The 15,385-nt window shown below is 36.3% G+C and overlaps 3 protein-coding genes across 4 annotated transcripts; 2 read left to right on the forward strand and 1 right to left on the reverse strand.

Moving 5' to 3' along the window:
• Nucleotides 1–582: 582 nt before the first annotated feature.
• LOC109237824 (probable metal-nicotianamine transporter YSL7) lies at nucleotides 583–6,625 on the forward strand. 2 transcript variants are annotated; one of them, XM_019404211.1, is made up of 6 exons: nucleotides 583–1,422; nucleotides 4,082–4,245; nucleotides 4,547–4,644; nucleotides 4,738–4,872; nucleotides 5,084–5,273; nucleotides 5,374–6,625. In XM_019404211.1, exons 1-6 carry the CDS (start codon nucleotides 1,047–1,049, stop codon nucleotides 6,478–6,480), a joined length of 2,070 nt encoding a protein of 689 aa, XP_019259756.1. In that variant the 5' UTR covers nucleotides 583–1,046; the 3' UTR covers nucleotides 6,481–6,625. The 2 variants fall into 2 exon arrangements, with proteins under 2 accessions (XP_019259756.1, XP_019259757.1); XM_019404212.1 differs by lacking the exon at nucleotides 583–1,422 and adding an exon at nucleotides 2,809–2,916.
• A 258-nt stretch (nucleotides 6,626–6,883) lies between these two features.
• On the forward strand, nucleotides 6,884–7,729 carry LOC109237826. Its single transcript, XM_019404214.1, has one exon. The coding sequence runs from the start codon at nucleotides 7,337–7,339 to the stop codon at nucleotides 7,535–7,537; it is 201 nt and encodes a 66-aa protein (XP_019259759.1). The 5' UTR covers nucleotides 6,884–7,336; the 3' UTR covers nucleotides 7,538–7,729.
• Nucleotides 7,730–7,834: 105 nt separating this feature from the next.
• On the reverse strand, nucleotides 7,835–11,125 carry LOC109237825 (ATP-dependent zinc metalloprotease FTSH 6, chloroplastic). Its single transcript, XM_019404213.1, has 5 exons — nucleotides 10,349–11,125; nucleotides 9,323–9,863; nucleotides 8,917–9,230; nucleotides 8,421–8,661; nucleotides 7,835–8,317 (listed from the first exon to the last, which is right to left on the reverse strand). Exons 1-5 carry the CDS (start codon nucleotides 10,912–10,914, stop codon nucleotides 7,976–7,978), a joined length of 2,004 nt encoding a protein of 667 aa, XP_019259758.1. The 5' UTR covers nucleotides 10,915–11,125; the 3' UTR covers nucleotides 7,835–7,975.
• Between the last annotated feature and the right edge of the window lie 4,260 nt (nucleotides 11,126–15,385).

Here is a 15,385-nt window from a genome sequence, read left to right on the forward strand (position 1 = left end):
AAGATCATACTCGCAAGAACGTACTTCTTGTAAAGAACTTTGTATTTTGTTAAATGGAGCATGCAGGAATCTGGTATAGACATGATTATTAAGGATTTAATTTAGATCCACGGATAGTATAAATGAAATTTAACTAACAAAACAAATACAATTTATTTGTCTTATTTCAAGTTAGTATTTTCATTTATTATACATTAAGTGGGCGTTTGGACATAAGAATTGTAATATTCCGAAAAAAAAGTAAAAAAACAATTCAAGTGAAAATGATATTTGAAAATTAGAGTTGTGTTTGGACATGAATATAATTTTGGGTTGTTTTTGAATTTTGTAAATGATCTGAGTGAAAATTTTGAAAAATAACTTTTTGGAGTTTTTCAAATTTTCGAAAAATTCCAAAATTCTTCTTCAAGTGAAATTTAAAATTTTATAGCCAAATACTGATTTCGAAAACAAAACAAAGTGAAAAAACTTTCATGGGCAAAGGGGCAGATAAAAAATTACTCCAATGTTTGCATGTTTTTTTTGTTAGAAGTTAAACCTCATAAATAATTGCAAGCTGGCCTCCAAAACCAATTAGTCAACCAACGAATGTGCAATGCCGTTTTATAGACTGTATTCACTACTCACTGTACCGTTTTTCCAGCTTCAGAGTCTCAGTCATCACAGAATCCCCAAGTTTTTGCTGACTTTAATTTCAGAAAGATTCATTTTCCCTTCTTTTTCTACCCAAAAAAGCGTCCAAATCGGAACTCCCATTTAAGCACTTAGAAATTGATTATAGTATTACAGTGGGGCCAATTCACCATCTGATAAGAACTACCATATCCCCCCTTTGATTTTGACAAATCCCATAGTATCCTTTTCTGATCAACTTCCTCAATATAAACCTCAAGAAAACAAGGTTCCTTTTTCATTTGAAACTTCCTATTATGACCTATTTCTCATCAACTTTTCCACTATATATATATATATAGCTTAATACCCATCTCAACTTCAAGAAAACAAAGAAAAACAGAGTCGTAGAAACCCAAAAAAGGTTTCTTTGTATGGCTATGGATAGATCCAACAGTGTAGACAGAAAGAAAAATGATGACACCCAAATAGAAGGAGAAGCTTTGGACTCTGTAGAAAGGATATTTGAGTCCACAGAAGTACCTTCATGGCAAAGCCAGTTAACTTTGAGGGCATTTGTTGTCAGTTTCATATTGGGAGTTCTTTTCACTTTCATTGTCATGAAGCTGAATCTCACCACTGGTATTATCCCTTCCCTCAATGTTTCTGCTGGGCTTTTGGGGTTCTTTTTTGTCAAGACTTGGACTAGTCTTCTTGAGAAATCTGGGTTTCTCAAGCAACCTATCACTCGCCAAGAAAACACTGTCATTCAGACCTGTGTCGTCGCTACTTCCGGCATTGCCTTTAGCGGTAAGTTTATTCTCTGTTAAGCTTTTTATCAAACAGTTAAGCTGCAAGCTTGGAATAATTAGTGCTTTTCAACAAATTTTTCATGCATTTATTGCAATTTAATTTTTCCATATTTAAGGTCTTGTGAGTATCTCGGCTTGCAGAAATGACCCATAAGGCAGAAGTGGTAGGGGTTAAAGGAGAAATAGTTTAAACTCTAGAGGTTAAAGTGTAATTTTTGTATATAATATCGCAGTTTGTTAAGAAACTTGGATAAGCAAAAAGTAGTAAAAGTAGATTAGTAAGCATGCATGTTGAATCATTAAATTGGGCCATGGGATATTTCTCATGGGCCCTTTTTGGTCTCAAGCCTTGGTGGGTTGAGTAGGGTCCACGTTGAATATAATAGCAGCTTGACCATGCACGGGTGAAAGGTTGTATGGGCCCTTTGGTCCCATCTAATTAGGCTCAAAGGTTTGTGAATTTCTAGAATAGCCATAAATGCTACTCCTACTGTTACCTTTATAGTTGTCCACCAAAAAGTAATGTATAGTTCTATGGTGTTTAGCATACAACAACAACAACATACCCAGTAAAATCCCACTAGTGGGGTCTGGGGAGAGTAGAGTGTACGCAAACCTTACCCCTACCCCGAAAAGAGCAGAGAGGTTGTTTCAAAAGCATCTTAGAAGTTATCTTCCTAATAACATCCCTAACAAATATATAGCATGTTTGGCCAAAGATCTTTTTGGCCAAAAGTGCTTGGTTTTTTATGTGGCTAAAAGTGGTTTTATTTCAAAGTGAAGTGTTTGATCAAGCTTTTAGAATAACAAAAATTGCTTTCGAGTAGAAACAAAAGTAGCTTTTGAGACGGAAAAAAATTGCTTCCTCCCAAAAATACTTTTTAAAAAAGCACTTTTGAGAAAAATACACTTAGTACTTTTTAAAAGCTTTACTAAACATTAATTATTGCTCAAAAGCGATTTTCAAATTAATTAGCCAAACACAAACTATTTCTCACCAAAAATACTTTTTAAAAAAGAAACGAATGTTAGAAGCTTGGCCAAACAGGCTAGTAGTAATCAATTATCTAAATAACCAAGTTAGTGGTTAGAACATGTTGAGAATGAGAAGTAGTGTATATGACACTATTTCAAAACTTTAATTTTGCACATGAATAATGAGTATGGAAAAAAGTATTAATAAGAAAGACCTAAATAAGTCTAAAACATGTCAAGTTGTAGTTGCTATCATTAAATAACAACTTAAATCCCACTAAGCTTCTTGGTGGAATGGTTGATGAATTCGCCATCACTCAACAACATGTGTTCAGTCTTCTTAAAGGAACACCACTTTCCTGTATTATTAATAAGAGTTACATGAGAATTGTTTTTTATATAGTTCTTGGTGTTTTAAGTTTTTCTATGAGAATGGAATGTGAACTCACGATTAACTGAAAGTCCATCCACTTATCCAGGAAAAATGGAGTGTCATTTACTTGACTGGCTTCTAGTGGTAGGCTGACTTCACTCTTACGTAAATTGGAGAAATTGTAGGGTTTATCGAATTTATCTTATATGCACTTAACAGTATTATTTAATATGTCATAGCAAGTTTTGTACCTTATTTTTATGTTATTGGTTCCACTAATTATGTGTCATGACAATTAGTGAATTTTCTCGTAACTGTCCCTAAGTGATCAATAGCATAGAAAATAAGGGAGGCAACTATACTATAGAAGTTAAACTCTACTTTATTGAATGTCATCTGTTTGTTATCTAATTTTGACAGCTGCTCCTATCATTTTCCACAAGTCCACTGTACAAAATTCGCAGTAGCAGCTACAACATAATCACTTTCTTAGTGTATTCAGACTTCATTATTCCTTTCCCATTTTGAGACTATCTAACATGGAAAAATATTATGTATTCGGTATTTGCACCAAATTAATAAATTTATGACATGTCATTTAGAAATCAACGTGCCACGAATATCATGTTTGGCTGACTTTGTCAAGATGGTTTTTCTAGAGTTCATTGAATTTGCTTTCGAGTAAACTTGAGTTTATTGCGGTGTATTTGGCAAACGGATTGTTGTAGATGATAGCATATACTGCTAACAAATTGAAAAGCTATTTGAAGAGTTGATTAGGGAGATGATATTAGTCTAGGATGTAACAGACCACAATCTAAGTTCTATAGAATCTAGTCAACTATTTTCTCAGTGGGATGCTTAATATAGTAGTATAAGAAATCCGCTAGCTCTTTTTTTTGGGAGTTTAATCAAGAAAAAAACTTTTTGCAGCTTTGTTTGGCTATTTCAATTAAAAATGGAATGTAATGCAAACTGAGGTCCTCTAATCTTCCTTTTTGTTTAAGTCCACTGAAGCATCAAATAAACTGGAATGAGTGTGACTGTTAACTATACCTGAGTACTAACTTTGCCAATATTGAGCCTTGTTCTTCCACACAACTTTTTTATAATGGAATTTCCCTAGATAAATCCTGCATTATCTCGCAACACTAGCTCATTGAGTTAGCAGCAGCCGTTTATTTTTCCTCCATGCCTTTGTTTGAAAAGATATGTAAATGTTTCCTGTTTTTCTTCTTCAGAATGATAGGAGCGTCTCAAATTCAATGACTCTTACTCAATTTTTGTTTATGTTACTTTGGATGAGCAGGAGGTTTTGGAAGCTATCTGTTTGGCATGAGTGAAGTTGTTGCCAAACAGGCAGTTGAAGCTAATAATGAAGCTAATATTAAGAACCCCTCTTTGGGATGGATGATAGGGTTTCTTTTTGTTGTTAGCTTTCTTGGGCTTTTCTCAGTGGTTCCACTTCGTAAGGTATATTCCTATCTCAGGATATGTGTAGTACATATGTATAACAAATTTTCTTGCAAAAGATAAAGCTGTCTCAATATTTTGTTTCTGGAGTTATCAGTTTTACTTTTTTCCTCTACACAGTTTTTTTGGGTTTGACACTTCTCTAGGGCGTAATCAACCTTAATATTTGTTAAACACAGATCGAAACACTAGAGCTTTATGCCATACATAGTACTTGGAATGAGATGTTAACACTTGATTTAGTCATCCTTATTTTATTCTTCTAGACTGTATCTTGATAATGCAAAAAACTATGTTTCAGATTATGATCATAGACTTCAAACTGACTTATCCAAGTGGCACTGCAACTGCTCACCTTATCAACAGTTTCCACACCCCACAAGGAGCTAAACTAGCAAAGTAAGAATATTTCACATTTTAGTAAATTCTGTCAGCATTAATACAGATGGTATGATTACAATTTTGTTGTTTCTTTCTAATCGATCACTACAGGAAACAAGTAAAAGCTCTGGGAAAGTTCTTCACCTTCAGCTTCCTATGGGGTTTCTTCCAATGGTTTTTCACTGCTGGGGATGACTGTGGATTTGCAAGCTTTCCCACGTTTGGTCTTAAAGCCTATGAGAATAGGTAGGTTCTAGTTCCAAATTACCTGCATGATAAAGGTTCAATTTCAGTCATCACTCTCGCAACCGAAAGAGATGAGTTGATATTCATTAAAACTATTTACAAAATTAGCTTTTTAATATAATTTGAGGTGTGGGGTTCAATAACATCTCAATATATCCTTTCAACGTTTGTTTACTTTTATTTGACATTTTAATTGTTTCCAATCAACCAGGTTCTACTTTGACTTCTCAGCAACATATGTTGGTGTAGGGATGATATGTCCTTATCTAATTAACATCTCTTTGCTACTCGGATCTATCCTTTCTTGGGGTATAATGTGGCCTCTGATTCAGGACAGAAAGGGTCATTGGTACCCTGCAGATGAGAGTCCCGCCAGCTTTCACGGCTTGCAGGGCTATAAGGTAATCTCCTCCCTTTTCTTTTAGACCAGAAATAAGGACCAAAATGAGGCAAAATTTTCATTTCTTAAGATATCTTTTCCATAATTCTCTTCTATTGCAGGTCTTCATAGCAATAGCCATGATCCTTGGTGATGGTCTCTACAATTTCTGTAAGGTACTTGGACGAACATTATATGGTTTGTATATGCAATTTCGCAATAAAAATGAAGGTGCAGTCCTACCAGTTGGCGCTCGTCCATCTCCTCAGGAGCCTTCCATATCTTTTGATGACCAGCGACGAACAGAGCTTTTCCTCAAGGATCAAATCCCGACATGGGTGGCCATAGTCGGTTATGTTGGCATTGCGATCATCTCCATTATAACACTTCCACACATTTTCCATCAGCTTAAGTGGTACCACATCATAGTGATTTATATTTTCGCACCAGTACTAGCCTTCTGCAATGCTTATGGTTGTGGTCTCACTGACTGGTCATTGGCATCCACCTATGGGAAGCTGGCAATATTCACAATTGGTGCATGGGCCGGGGCTGCTCACGGAGGGGTTCTTGCTGGACTTGCTGCTTGTGGTGTCATGATGAACATTGTTTCCACTGCATCCGACCTATCACAGGACTTCAAGACTGGTTATATGACATTAGCTTCTCCTCGGTCCATGTTCATAAGCCAGATTATTGGCACAGCAATGGGTTGTGTCATCTCCCCATGTGTATTTTGGCTCTTCCTTAAGGCATTCCACAGCTTAGGTACCCCAGGTTCAGCATATCCTGCCCCTTACGCACTGGTGTTTCGTAGCATGTCTATCATAGGAGTTGAAGGTTTCTCAGCTCTGCCAAAGCACTGCCTCACCCTTTGCTATATATTCTTTGTTGGAGCTATCGTCATCAATGGCATCAGAGATCTCGTGGGAAAGAACAAGGCAAAGTACATTCCTCTCCCGATGGCGATGGCCATTCCCTTCTATCTCGGCTCCTACTTTGCTATTGATATGTGTCTCGGGAGCTTGATATTGTTCGTTTGGTCAAAGATAAACAAGGCCAAGGCTGATGCATTTGGACCTGCCGTGGCTTCTGGACTGATTTGTGGTGATGGGGTCTGGACTTTACCCAGTTCAATACTAGCTTTGTCAGGAGTGAAACCACCCATTTGCATGAAGTTTCTATCTAGGAAAGATAACACCAGGGTCGATAGTTTCTTAAATTCTTGAACTCCCTTCTTCTTGTAGGTGTTTATCATTCTCTATTGATTCTGTTAGTATTGTCACATGTCCGCTTAAATCATTCGTGTACATATCGTGTGCTACAATTGTCATAAATCATTTCAGCTCAACTGAAACAGGATTGCTATGCTGAGTCAACGTCCCCCTTAAATATACAATTGTGTACAAAAAGCTTTTTTTTTTTTTTGGGTGCATTGACTAGCATATAACCAACTAGAGATCAATGTGAACAAAATATGTTGATCTCCATGTTAGAAGTCAAGTTCTAAAAGCTGAAAAGTAAGCATGGAAGAAAAATAAAATAAATAAAAAACCAGTTTTCTCTTATTTCTGTATCAACTTGTATTATTTGTTGTGTTGGAAAGAAAAGTATCTGGTTTCGTTATTGTTTAAAAGACAAAAGGAAAAGAAAATTTTATCCAGAAGCATAAATAAAAGCTTGAAGACGTCAACACGTTTTGTACTTAAGTCCTTTTATTCGAGATATAACTAGCAAAATCTCCTTTTTTCTTGACCCAACAACCCCATCATTGTGACTATTCTGTTCTGCAATATCTTGGTTATTCCTAGTGATCTAAGCTTCTTCTGCAAGTTAACAGACACCTTATATACTAGAGAAAAAAACAAGTTTTGCTGTAAATCTTGCATATACACAACAACTCAAATACACGCTGTTGGAGCTATTGTTAACGCGGTGCTGGCATCAGACTTGCCCTCCTATGGATCCTCGTTAACTGTTCCAGATTGTACTCACTGTTCGGTTACCTCCCCGCATCAGGATTGGGTAATTTGCAGTCCTGTTGCTATTTTCACAGGCGAAGGAAGGTACGTAAAGAAGTTGAACATGTGTTTGGTGTTTGTATGTGATGAAGATGAGAGGGTATTACAAAGACAGGCAGCTCCAGGGGCATGTCCTTACTGTGGAGGGATGGTTCAAGCCTTGGACATGGAGAGCCAGTGGAGATTCTGCTTTGTCCCTCTTTATTTCAAGACTAAGCGCAGATATTACTGTACCCTTTGCACCAGGCGTCTCATCATCCGATAATTTTCCCTATCATATATATGATTATAGCCTTCTTCTTTTTTAATCTTGTTTCCTTCAACTTCCAAGAAAATAAACATGTATAATCCTTTGGCTTTTCAGGTATAAAGGGTGTGTACACTGTATGTTATCTAAGTTTTAAACCAATAATAAACATAAGCTGTTTTGGTATAAAGTATTTTCCTCTTAACAATATTAGCGATCGAATACCATAATTAGAGCATTTAATTGCTAGAAGTATTCCCTTTTCCATTTTCCTTATTATAGTGCATTCTTACATTTTTTTTTAAAAGAAAAATATTGAGCTTAATAAAGCATTTCCGGCTAGATCTTCATACAGAAAGTTATATTACATTGATCAAGCTTTCTGCACTACACTACACGTATACAATCTGGTGAAAGTTTTTAGTTTCTGCAGCTGTACATTGGAAGTAATTTTGCTTAGGCCTCAATCAGTTCTTTAATTGGTTTACTGTTTATGTTATCTGATGGGATATTAGTGAATTCAGAGAGTATGGCTCTGAACTCATCTCCTGTAAGAGTCTCCTTTTCTAGCAGCACGTCCACTAATTTGTTGATTGCCTCCCTGTTGTTCCTGATGTGGTTCTTTGCAATTTCATATGCTCTCTCAATTATATGCCTTACTGATGCATCAATGTCTTCTGCTAGTTTCTCTGACATTTGATTCCTCGCCAGCATCCTCAGCACCACATCACCACTTTGTGTTGCTGGATTAGTTAACACCCATGGTCCGATCTCAGACATCCCGAACATTGTCACCATCTGCTCATGATATAAACATTTACAAGTTAATACTTATGAGCATTCGACTATGTTTTTTTCCCTTATTTGGTGTAACAAAAAGATGTGCCAAATAAGTAAGTACCTGTCTTGCTATTTGAGTTATTTGTTGCAAGTCTCCAGCTGCACCAGTAGTGATTTCTGCTTCGCCAAAAATTATTTCCTCTGCTGCTCTACCTCCTAAGCCTCCCACTATTCTAGCAAAGAGTTGCTGCTTAGAGATTAAGGTTGGATCTTCACCAGGAATAAACCATGTAAGACCGCGAGCTTGCCCTCTTGGGATCAATGTAACTTTTTGTACTGCATCATGGCCAGGGGTCAATGTCCTACAAGCACAAGGACTCACTCTTTAGTACTTAGTTTTTTATTACAAATAACAAACTTTCAAGGCTGAATACTTGGACAACTTAAATTTGTCCGGATTTTTCATCTAATCACCTTGTCTAAGGGCCCGACATATTGAACACTTGATGTTGGTTGAAAATACAAATAAGGAGCAAATTACTCTCTTTTGTTGCTTCATGTAATATAATTTAGTATAAACGAAAAAAATGAGAGGAAAGAAATGATCGTTTACTTACGCGCAGACACCATGTCCAACTTCATGATATGCTACCAAAATCTTGTTTTTTCCATCTGTCATCTTGGTTCCTTCCATTCCAGCAACAATTCTATCGACGGAATCATCAATCTCTTTCGAGGTAATCTTATCTTTTCCTCTCCTTCCAGCTAGAATAGCAGCTTCATTCATGAGGTTTGCAAGATCTGCACCACTAAATCCTGGTGTTCTCATTGCAATAACACTTAAAGATACATCTTTATCAAGCTTCTTGTTGTTACTATGAACCTTCAATATTTCTTCCCTTCCTCTTATATCAGGCAGTCCAACACTTACCTAGTGTATAACAAAATAGATGTAATATCAATATCAGTGAAGTCATTCTGGAAACTGTATTGGAATTTTACAATCAAAAGCTCATTTTATACCTGCCTGTCAAATCTTCCAGGTCTAAGCAAAGCTTGATCAAGAATTTCAGGCCTATTAGTAGCAGCAATGACAATGACTCCAGTGTTTCCAGTAAAACCATCCATTTCAGTGAGAAGTTGGTTAAGTGTCTGCTCTCTTTCATCATTTCCACCACCAATATCAGTTCCTCTCTGCCTCCCAACAGCATCAATCTCATCAATAAACACTAAACAAGGTGAATTTTGCTTTGCCTTGTTGAATAAGTCCCTAACTCTAGAAGCTCCCACACCAACAAACATCTCAACGAACTCTGAACCAGAGAGAGATAAGAATGGAACCTCTGCTTCTCCGGCGATCGCCTTAGCTAGCAATGTCTTCCCTGTCCCTGGTGGCCCTACTAAGAGCACTCCCTTTGGTATCTTTGCCCCAACTGCAGCAAACTTTTCTGGGGTTTTCAAGAACTCAACAATCTCTTGAAAATCTTGCTTTGCATCATCTACTCCAGCCACATCATCAAATGTTACTCCTGTATTTGGTTCCATCTGGAATTTTGCTTTGCTCCTGCATTATTCACAAACAAGTACCAGTTATTAGTAGTTGTTGAAGATTACTTGACTAGACATAATGTTCAATCTTGATCATGTTTATGGAATTCCTATTATAGCATACTGTTGGTTTTCATAAAGAGATGGAGCAGCAAACAAATTAAAAGAATGATTGAAATTGTTTCTCCTAAGTTTTATTAATTATAGGGCGATTTTAAATAGCCAACTTGAAAATAAAATACACAGATTTATAAAATATTGAAAAACCTAAAATATACCAACAACCTACAATATCTAACCGAAATTTAAGTTCAAACAAAGTAGACTAATCTTACCACACAAAAAAAACAGCCCAGTATACTAAGCTCCGCAATATGCAGGGTTCGAAAAAGGACCGAACCACAAAGGATGTTGCTATTTTCGCGGCTCGAAAACGTGAGGTCTTGGTAATATTATTATTCTAGTAAATCAGCAGTAACATAAGCTATATTGAACACATACCTTCCTAATCCAAAAGGCAAGTTTGGCCCACCAGGGATATTTGAAGAAGAGCTTCTCAACAGCAAAGAGCCAAGCAATATGAGTGGGAAAGCTAAATTCCCAAGTAAATCAAGAAGTGGTCCTATGACATTCATCTCAGGGAGATGAGCAGCAAAATCTACATCCTTCTCTTTAAGTTTTCTCACCAATTCTGGTGGCAATCCTGGCAACTGAACTTTAACTCTTTGAGCTTTGTTAAGAGCAGGATTGAATATCTCAGCAACAGCACTATTCTCAAACAAATCTACTTTTTTCACAGCACCTTGATTCAAGTATTCCAAGAATCTTGAATATGACATTCTACTTGAAGTTACTTCAGTTTCTGCTCTTGCTGGTTTAGCCAAAGTCCCTGCTACAAGGTTCAAACCACTAGTACCCAACAGCTTCCTCCTGTTTATTCTGGCGTCTGAATATGATTTTTGACATGGGGTTTCTTTATTGGAGATTTTAGGATTGTGAGAAAAATCTTGGGATTTGCATAGGGGAAATTGAGTGACAAACAAAGAAAGGGCAGGAGACATTTTCATTTTCTCAGCTCAGATTTTTGTGTTTAGGGAAGTTAATGGCAGTTAGCTGCTTTTGGATGGTAAGAATGTTATAATAGAGTTAGTTTATACTATAGGATTTGAAGGAGATGTTTCTAGTACTTACTACTTTGTTTGGAATTATGTATGTGATATTTTTGTTAGTACGTACTTGGTCATTCTTGAAGGCTCCAGAGTAAATGACTTATGGCTATTTGGATATGATGTGATGGAAATTAGAAACAAGTTCTAATAGTTCATGTTTATAATTAGCAGACATTATATAGTAACACTTGGAGAGATTGTGGGCTCTTGTTTGGACAAAATCTGGTGGACAATTTTGGATTCACTTTTGTTTCTTCCAAAAAATTGAAATCCAAAAAGCAATTTTTCCGACAGGTAATTGAAAAATAGCCAGCGTGCAAAGTCATTGAAAAATCGCCACTATTTTGTTGCAACACGAAAAGTTCCAGTATAATACACTGGAGATTGGTGCGCCTGCGTATAAACTTCCAGCATATTATGCTGGAACTCCAATACACGGAAAGTTCCAGCATAATATACTGGAGATTGGAGCACCTGTCTATGAACTTTCAGTATATTATACTGGAACTCCAGCATATTATGCTGGAAGTCCAGTATATTATACTGGAATATTTTTTGGATTTGAACAGTGTTTTCGTTCAGATTTATTTTTACATGAAAAGTGACTAAATTTCGGTTACTTTTAAAACTATGACTATTTTTCAATTACCACTTGTAAATTTGGCTATTTTAAATTTCACGCAATTTTAATTTTATTCAGGAGTATGCCTTGTATATTAATCTTTGTCTTGTCCTAAACAACTTTCTTCTTATGTTGTCGAAGTTAAATATTTTTTACATGAAATCCCAATGTTATCTAAATACGAAATATGTTATTCTTTCCAATTTATACGGAGTAACACTCTTTACATATTGAAAGTGTATAGGGTCAAATTTGACCCCCAGTATCTCTACGCCAGTGGGTACGCCCAATGAGTGTACGCCGACCAACGTAGCAGGTACGACTCGGCCGTGAGGACAAAAGCGACATCGTCTAGAACTCAGCGTCCACGATAGGGAGACGTTACCTATTTTTGTAACTTTTTGATTCTTTCGAGGAAGGTCTCCTATTATATAAAGGAGACCTCCACATTGTAAAAGGGGGATCTGATCTAATACAACTCTCTCGTTTTTCTGGCTTTCTCTCTCTATATCTCTACCTCTAACGAAAATATCTTATTGGTAAACATTATCACTTTGCAATATCAGATCTACAACAATATTATCATCTTTGCATCTCTAGGCTTATTATATTTGATTACGATTTACCCCTTTTTTATTTTTGATTGTTTTATCGCTTACAAAGTATATCGTTAACTTTTGAGCCAAACAATATGGATTACTAGTTTAATCTCGATCTTGGTATTTTTGACTTGTTAAAATATTTTTTAACGGATTGAACCTTTTTCATTACTGAATCATGTGATGTTGGTTCCAACAGAAGGATATTATATAGTAACTTGTCTTCTGTTAAAGTTATTGTGGTTGTGCTTGATGGTGACTCTAATCCAAACAGTATTGAAAAAGAAGCTTGCAGATACTTGTTTGTGATGGGAAGGTAAATGACCATTACGATTGTGTTTGATGATTTAGATTGTGGTGGTGTAGGGTATCTTGTGAAATATCAGCTTTATTGACAATTTAAGTTGGATACGGAACATTGACATTGATGTTAGGACTGAAATTGATCTATGATTCTGGTGAATTCAAGAGTAGAGAAGGAATTAATAAGCCTGTACAATGATGCTAGAGATTGTTAGTTTCTTTTCTGTACTATTAGGAGTTTTGGGGTCAAATATCTTGAGCTTTCTGCAAAATTATTATTATTTGCCTCAAGTTGATTAAAACATCCATTTTGTCAAGGTGATGTTGATTGTATCGTTTCTTTCTACATATGATACCTTAACAGACTAATATTTTTCATGTTATTTGTCTTTGATTTAGCTTATAGAAAGCATTATCCACCATTCTTAGGACAATGAAATATGGCAATCAGAAAAAGATTGCAAAAGATGGTGTTCGCCTAAATGGCTGGCTGAGAAGGGTACATCATCTGTGAAACACTTCCTACAATTGCATGTAACTCCTTCTCTATTAGTGGAATGATCTTTTCCATAAGCTAATGATGTCGAATTGATTTAGTTCTCTTAAGCTTCTAGTATTGAATGTGTTTTTATGGTTTCTTGTAGATAGTAGCAGTCGCATGACTCCTGTACTTCTTCAAGATATTATATAAGGTACAATTGCATTGTTTTTTTTGCTACTTAGTAGTTTTCCTATATCAGTTTAGTAATGGTTATTTTCTTTTTTAATTTCAGTTCTTGGAAGAAGAGTTTAGAGGAATGTGAGAGCAACTAATTCAGAGGAATCCTGGACTGTCGGAAAACATGAACACTAAAGCTAAAACTATGACCGATGTTGACTGTTTTGCAACTTTCAAGGGAAAGTTTATGTAATTGAAGAAGTAACTCTGTATTTGATTCAAATTATTTGTACTGTACTGGGAATTGAAGTTTTGGAATGAGGGTCGATGTTACTTTGAATACATTATTGTTAATTACTAATTGTTTTCTTTTAATATATTATATCTTTGGTTTAATACTTAGCCATGACTAATAATTGTTTTCACATTCATAGAAAAAGTCAAAAGCTACAAAAAGTTTAACGACATTTATATATATGTCACAAACAAGATAGGTGAAGAACTCAAATTATTGACATTTGATAATTTCATAACTAAATGTCACAAATTATTTGACGACATTAATTTAAATGTCGAGAAAAAAAAACGACATCGAAATTTCCGACATTTGATTTAAATGTAAAATAAATGTCGGTAAGTGATTTTGTGACACTTATGTACTCTTTCTACAACGAAATTTTTTTTCTAAACAACCAATTTGGTGTGGTCTGATTGTTTCCTATTTTTCTTTCCAATTATGTCCTAACTTATTACTTCATAATTCTATTTTACCCTTTACCTATTTTTATAATTATTTTAATTCTAAATCTCCCATCTGTTAACCTACTTTGTCTTCGTCCCTTTTTTTCCAGAACTTCTTGTCACGATCCAAAACTAAATCCCGTCGTAATGGCACCTATCGTGGGACTAGGCAAGCCGACATTTCCCAAAAACACATTGATAATTTACAAGAAGATAGTTCAAAACCTTTTCATAATAGAGATTTCATAAGAAGAGTTAAACTCAAAAAAAAAAATACGGAAAAGATAGCCCGACATCAGGGTGTCACCAAGTCATGAGCATCTACAACCGGTCTAGAATCACAGTCTACAATAATCTGTCAAATGCCATAAAAACAGAAAGAAAGGCAACAATGGAAGGAGAGCCAAGGGTTGCGGACGCTGGCAACTACCTCGTAGATCTCCGAGCAGTCAACCACGCAAGAGCTCAACGATCCCTGCGACAGGTCTTACCTGGATCTGCATACAAGGTGCAGGGAGTAATATGGGTACTTCCAACTCATTAAGTAACAGAAATAAATAGGGAACTAAGAAGTAGTGACGAGCTATGAAAAACAGAGTTATCTCAATATTTTTCAAATAAGAACAGTCATACTTTGAAATTCATTAGTTTAAGTCACATCGGTTCGTGATCAAGTAAACCAGATATCAAGTCTATCAGGAATTTGTACAACAAGGACAAGTAACAACTAAGTGCAACAATTAACTGAAAAACAAGTACAACCTCTCAAGGCAACAGTCACTCAGCTCATCTCGATAGCTAAATCACTCGGCTCTCAGCCCTCAATAATCATACTCAATAGGTACCTGCGCTCACTGGGAGTGTGCAGACTCTAGAGGGACTCCTTCAGCCCAAGCGCTATATCGCTGCGGCGTGCAGCCCGATCCAATATATATACAACCGTAAGGCTCGTTGCGGCGTGCAACCCAATCCAATATATATATATATATATATATATATATATATATATATAGCCCTGAGGCTCGTTGCGGCGTGCAACCCGATCCATTATGTACTCTCACATAGCTTATAGCTTGGCGCTCAGGCCCTATCTCAGTCACCAACCTCACCAGTCCCTCGGGCTCTCAGAAACATAGAATTCAGCCCAAACAAAGATAATAACATGTATCAATGATAAATAGGTGGGGGCAGAGGTAAAATACGCAAGTGGTATCATGACAAAGAACAAAACAGCAAATAACAATAAATTCAACAAGTACAGGACCTCACGGGTCTCAACAGTGATATCACAAGGCCTAAACAGGATTTCTAACATGAAAGGCAGTCAATTTCCATAAAAACAGAGGGAACACGTAGTAAACAGTAGGCTAATCGACTCTACAGTCTCACGGGACGGACCAAGTCACAATCCCTACGGTGCATGCCCACACGCCCGTTACCTAGCAT

The sequence above is a fragment of the Nicotiana attenuata genome, unplaced genomic scaffold (assembly GCF_001879085.1).
Source record: "Nicotiana attenuata strain UT unplaced genomic scaffold, NIATTr2, whole genome shotgun sequence".
NCBI lineage: Eukaryota > Viridiplantae > Streptophyta > Magnoliopsida > Solanales > Solanaceae > Nicotiana > Nicotiana attenuata.

Coding starts and splice junctions, on each gene's coding strand:
- LOC109237826 (XM_019404214.1), top strand. CDS start 7,337: ATGTGTTTGGTGTTTGTATGTGATGAAGATGAGAGGGTATTACAAAGA.
- LOC109237824 (XM_019404211.1), top strand. CDS start 1,047: ATGGCTATGGATAGATCCAACAGTGTAGACAGAAAGAAAAATGATGAC. Junction 4,246..4,546: donor CAGTGGTTCCACTTCGTAAG/GTATATTCCTAT, acceptor ACTATGTTTCAG/ATTATGATCATAGACTTCAA. Junction 5,274..5,373: donor ACGGCTTGCAGGGCTATAAG/GTAATCTCCTCC, acceptor CTTCTATTGCAG/GTCTTCATAGCAATAGCCAT.
- LOC109237825 (XM_019404213.1), bottom strand. CDS start 10,914: ATGAAAATGTCTCCTGCCCTTTCTTTGTTTGTCACTCAATTTCCCCTA. Junction 9,231..9,322: donor CTGGAAGATTTGACAGGCAG/GTATAAAATGAG, acceptor GTTATACACTAG/GTAAGTGTTGGACTGCCTGA. Junction 8,662..8,916: donor GTTGGACATGGTGTCTGCGC/GTAAGTAAACGA, acceptor TTGTGCTTGTAG/GACATTGACCCCTGGCCATG.